The 5,745-nt window shown below is 34.2% G+C and overlaps 1 protein-coding gene across 1 annotated transcript; it reads left to right on the top strand.

The window, feature by feature from the left end:
- The first annotated feature begins 713 nt into the window (after positions 1–713).
- LOC110031672 lies at positions 714–2,968 on the top strand. The gene is made up of 6 exons (XM_020735003.1): positions 714–818; positions 940–1,356; positions 1,530–1,612; positions 1,691–2,001; positions 2,190–2,261; positions 2,344–2,968. The coding sequence occupies exons 2-6, from the start codon at positions 984–986 to the stop codon at positions 2,756–2,758; spliced, it is 1,254 nt and encodes a 417-aa protein (XP_020590662.1). The 5' UTR covers positions 714–818; positions 940–983; the 3' UTR covers positions 2,759–2,968.
- Positions 2,969–5,745: the final 2,777 nt, after the last annotated feature.

Below are 5,745 nucleotides of genomic sequence, written 5' to 3'. Positions count from 1 at the left end.
GTCTTGTCAACCCGATCAGTTTGATAATACGTTTGCTGAAATCAGAACTCTGGATGATTCTTAATCGAAGTTCGAACATCTATTGCTCAAAAGATTATCTCGAGATCCGTGCGATGCGTTTGGATTCGTGTTGGATTCAAAAAATTTGTTGATGGCATATCATCGATAATTAAAATTTCTTCCAAAGTGATTAAAAGATTATAACTCACAACACAAAAAAATAGAACTCAAAACAAAAAATAATAAATGCATAATTTCAATTAATCAATATATTTGATGTTACTTATGCCTCATTTTAGAAGACAACGAAGATCCGTTCCATTGTACTCATCATCGGTGCAAGTATTTTCTTTCCTTTCATAAGACATCTCCCAAAGTTGTTGCTGATAATTTTTTATCGTTTTAGATCCCACAGACGTGACATTTAAAAGAGCTTCGTCGCAGCCTCTTAATTTAAAAGGCCAAGAAAAATGAATTGATAGCAAAATAATAATAATAATAATAATCCGTGAAACAATATGAACAATAAGTCAAGATTAAACATTTCGAAAAAAAATATATTTTACATATGCCGTAAAAAAGGAAACAAGATATTCAAAATATAAAAAAAAAATTAAAAAAGATTCAATTTTAATAAATAAATTTAAAAAAGATTCAATCCATCAGAAAATATTAAAAAAGATTCTTACCGTTTTTGACCGTTTAGGGTTTCGACCAATTCTCCCGAAAACACCGAGACACGTTCAGACATCCATCTTCCCAACCGCCTGAATCCCCATTGAACGCCCGCATTCGCGCAACCCTCGCTCGTATAAGAGGTAATCGAAAGTTTCTGCGTACCCTCCTGGCTATCTTCCCTTTTTTTTTTTCCCCTCTTTCTCCTTCGAACCGGCGGCAGCTGAATCCCGTTGGTCTCTTTCGTTTTCTTGAAAACCCTAGCCGACGATCCTAAGCTCGTAGCCTCGCAAAAAAGCTGCAATCACATGGAGACTATGGATTGGGATTCAGATCGAAAGCGGGAATCGTGTGAGGCGTCCATGTCTTGGGTTGATATGCATCAACGAGACGAAGTTGAAGAGAAGAGGAGCGAGAATTTAAATGATGTTGTGGCGGAGGAGAAGGAGGACGTGAATCTGAAGAAAATCAAGCCGTCCAGAGAGCTGAGAGAGCGGATAAGATTCACAAATGTGGGAAGGAAGAAGGATTTTGTTTGTCTTGAGAGGATAGATGGAAGGAAGGTGAATATTTTGGAGGGTCTGGAACTGCACACTGGGGTTTTTAGTGCTGCGGAGCAGAGAAGGATTGTGGATGCTGTCTATAACCTGCAAGAGAAAGGGAGGAATAATGAATTTGAAGGTAAGCTCAAAATTAACCTTTTTTTTTTCTATCCCAAATATTTATGTAATTATATATATGATTGTAAAGATTTTTCTTAACAATTTCCTTAAAAAATTTATTTTTTTTAACATACATTCCTTTTTGATTGAGAAAATTCAACTTTTTTTTTTTACTTTTTTACTTTTATGTAGAACACACATATTCTGAACCAAGAAAGTGGATGCGTGGGAAAGGAAGAGTGACAATTCAATTCGGATGCTGTTACAATTATGCGGTTATACCCTTTTTCTTTTTTAGCTTTCCTCAATTCATTAAAGAATAGAATGAATCTTAACTAATCTGCTAATAACAGGAAAAGAATGGAATCCCTCCTGGCATCATTCGCAGGGCAATTGCTGATCCTATTCCAAATCTATTCAAAACTATGATAAAGCGGTTGGTTCACTGGCATGTGTTATCTCCTGACTGTGTGCCAGATAGTTGCATCGTTAATATTTACGAACCTGGTGATTGCATACCACCTCATATTGACAGCCATGACTTTGTGCGGCCGTTTTCTACCGTTTCATTTTTAAGCGAGTGCAACATCTTGTTCGGATCCAATCTAAAAGCAGTTGGACCAGGAGAATTTATTGGATCAATGTCAGTTCCCCTTCCAGTTGGGTAAGCATCTTCTTTTAACATTCATTTAGTAAGTCTCAATGCTTGTTTTCCCCTGTTGAACTGTCATTTTAAGTTGTTAAGTACAATAAGAATTTAAACTCTGTAAATTTTTTTTATTTATGGTCCTCTTTGCATTAAATTTCTTGTTAGCCATTTTATTACCCTACCCTTAATATTACCTTGTTCAGGTCTGTGCTGGTCTTAAATGGCAATGGAGCTGATATTGCAAAGCATTGTGTTCCTTCTGTCCCTTTCAAAAGGTCTCATCATCCAACATCAATTTGCATGCACTTCAATCCTCAAATCCTTTTATATTCACCTTATTATTCTTAAATTCTACAGGATTTCCATCACTTTTAGGAAAATGCATAAGTCTAAGCGGCCGCATGGGTTCTGGCTTGAGCCAGATTTGCAAAATATCAAACCATATGATGCGAATGCTGAAATTGAATCCTGGGAAGAGAACAAAGAGGAGACTCCTGCAGAGATTACAGAGATTATTAGATCAATAGGGAGGAAGCTGAGAAGTGAAATTCACAGGACTGATTCTGAAGAGCCTATGGAGAGGCCGTCACGACATGGTTCGATGAATGATTATGGCTCGAACTCTAGCGGTGGCAAGGCATACAGTGTAAGGAGACTTTCGATGCGGTCGACGCACGAGGCATGCAAGCCAGATATAGATGAGGAGTCGTTCATCAAAAGGCGATACAGTTGGGATTCAAGGCATCATACCAGACAAAGAATCAGACTGTAATTCTGTTTGGTTTAGAGTTGTTTTGCAGCTTATTGTTGTAGGGGGAGAGTTCATTTTTCTTTGTTTTCTTTTGTCAGATGTATAGCTCTAGAATCAGAGGCTTAGTATGCCTATACATTCTGTGTTGAATAGGAATATTGCATTTGTTTGAGAAATAATGCAAATGTTGTTTCTTTTGCTTTCATAATGTTTGGTCGTGCCTCTGCTTGTATCTATGAAGTGCTGTCATTAATTGTTTGTTTGGCTAAGTTGATGCAAGTGGATTGAGTTAGTTGGAAGAAATTGCTGTGTATGATAGCTTAAATCATTTCTTTATAATTGTGCTGTACATACTTTAATAAAAATTTTAAATATTCCTTGTATAATATTGTTTATCGGGGCATCTACATACATACGGCCTAATTCCTATGTATTTAAATATTTAACACATAAACCCCTACTTTTTACATTTCAACCTCACAATTCTTATGCATTTATCTATCTAGCACCGAAATTTTCATATTTATAGACATAATCTTTTATTGTTTGCTATCACATAAAAATAATAATATTATTAATTTTTTAAAAGTAAAATACATATATTTATGCATAAATTTATGACAAAGAAATATTATAAACATAAATATAAAATTTAAATATAAAAGATTTATGTGCTATATATGTATGTTTTTTTTTTAATTTATCAAATATTAAAAACTATTTTTCATCAACAACATTAAAGACCATAAAAAATACATGCTGGAACAAACTTTTTTTTTTTTAATTATTTTAATCCGCACATATATTCCTCCTCATAGACCCTCCTGGTACTGGAAAAAAAAGAAGCACAATTCTAATGCAGTGTCACCGTGTATATATATATATATATATATAGAGAGAGAGAGAGAGAGAGAGAGAGAGATGGAGAACTACAAAATTAACACATTAATGCTTAGCTTAATCTACAATTTGTCCATAACACCATTGACAGCCAGTAAGAAATGGAGCACCAAATCAGGAGTAAAGAAGGAATTAGACTTAGGGGGCGGACCCACACAGGGTCCACAGATTTATATTTTATTTATATGGAAGGTCAATTTTGTCTTTTGCCCCTCATGAAATATCAGTTTTATCCCTCCTAAAATATCAATTTATCCTTCGTTGATAGGGCAACTCCCATGTTTGGGCCAGGGGAACAGTTTGGCCCCTGATAGGCTCAACTCACTGAGATGAACAATGACCAGAGTCCTTCAAATTCTTCTTTTTCTTCAATGCCGGCGGGCACTACAACTTCTCTGGTATGCAAAACTTTCGAGCTCTCGGTGTGGAGAAGCCATTACAGCAGCTTGAGAGTACCTCTTCACCACAAACATAACTCACTGCTCTCATAGATTCTAAAATGCCATTATTTATAGAAACTTTGAAGCAGTCATTATTTCCTTATTCTCCTCCTTTCTTCCGTTGATCAAAACCTTATTGCTGGCTATGGAATCGATATCAATTTGAGAAGAAAAGATTAATTAACTGAAGCTTGAAAAGTGGGAGAAGACATAAGAAATAAGGAGAAAAAGAAGAATACATATGAATGTGGCTTTATCCATGGTAAAAATATTATGTGTAGATGTGCTAGGCGCGGATTGGTGAATACAATCTCAATACCACTGATTTGCACATGCGGATACCGCGCTTAATATTCACACAGACCTATGAGTCTATTAGTCGTTGAATCAAATCAGGATTATACAATTTGTTTCGTTTTGCAATTATGTTTTGAATTTAGAAAAGCTAATTGTTAGTTGATTCAACTACCATCAAAGATCTTAAGAGTGAGTTTAATGAGTTTTCTTCAATGTGAACTCAGAAATATCATTTAGTAAATCTTATAAATTCAAATTTACTAAATCATAATGTGTTTTAATCTTGAGAATTATTTGGTACAACACATGATAACTTCAATTAAATCCTGTAAAATTGTAAATTTGATGGATAGTTTTAGTTATATTGCAAAGCATGTAAAGTTTCTTAAAACTACATAATAGTGCTTTTAATAGTGACCTCTCGAGAAGTAATACGAAGAGTATCATCACAATACAACCCCAAGTAATTATCCCTCTTTTAATTTTATGCATTGCATTCCAAAAAGTTTTTTTTTTCTACGTGTGGAATTGTATATTTTAGTCATTTGATGAATATATCGGGTAGATTCATATCGAACAAGAAAAAGACACAAAATTCAAATTTTACATAATGACTTTAAAGGCATTTGCATATTTACCTGCATAGCTATCAAATCTTTGAGTTTAACTTGATTTTATATACCTTGTATGCAAAGAACAACTTTTAAGTAAACAGTTAAGGCCTAATTAGTGTGGCTGTATTATGCCAACAAAGCTTAGCCAAGCGTTTGACATTTCATGTCGCTCCCACTCTTGTCCATCCCATTGATTTTCAATAAAAAAATCACGTAGCATAACCCAATTAAAATTATTTCGTTGATTACAATTCATGAATACAAAGAGAACCCTTTCTCATAGCAAAGAGATGTGCAAATATAATTTAAAAGACCTCAACTATGATATAAATTTCCTTTTTGTGATTATAGAGCGGGTTTAAGCATGTCGAAGTTGACATGGAACAAAAGACCTAAACTACGATATAAATTTCCTTATGTAATTATAGAGAACGTTCGAGCATGTCGAAGTTGACGGAGAACATTAGATGAAAAAAGATAATCAAATATGGTTAGCATGGTCATGTTGAAGAGAGGGACAAAATAATACAAGAGAAGCATTAAAAAAGTGAAAATTTAAACTCAAATCTTTAATATCACATAAAAAATACCACCATCGCTGTCTTTTTAAAAATGAAATACATATTCTCATACATAGGTTTATGACACCAAGGTGTTATAAATTATAGATATCAAATTTTAGGTATTAGATATGTAAATACAAAAGATTGTCAGATAGCTTCCAGGCTCCAAAGGGATCAATCAAGAACAAAATCTG

Source organism: Phalaenopsis equestris, unplaced genomic scaffold (assembly GCF_001263595.1).
Source record: "Phalaenopsis equestris unplaced genomic scaffold, ASM126359v1 Scaffold000840, whole genome shotgun sequence".
Lineage (NCBI taxonomy): Eukaryota > Viridiplantae > Streptophyta > Magnoliopsida > Asparagales > Orchidaceae > Phalaenopsis > Phalaenopsis equestris.
The sequence above is the reverse complement of the archived record's forward strand: the minus strand, read 5'-3'. Positions and strand labels throughout refer to the sequence as shown.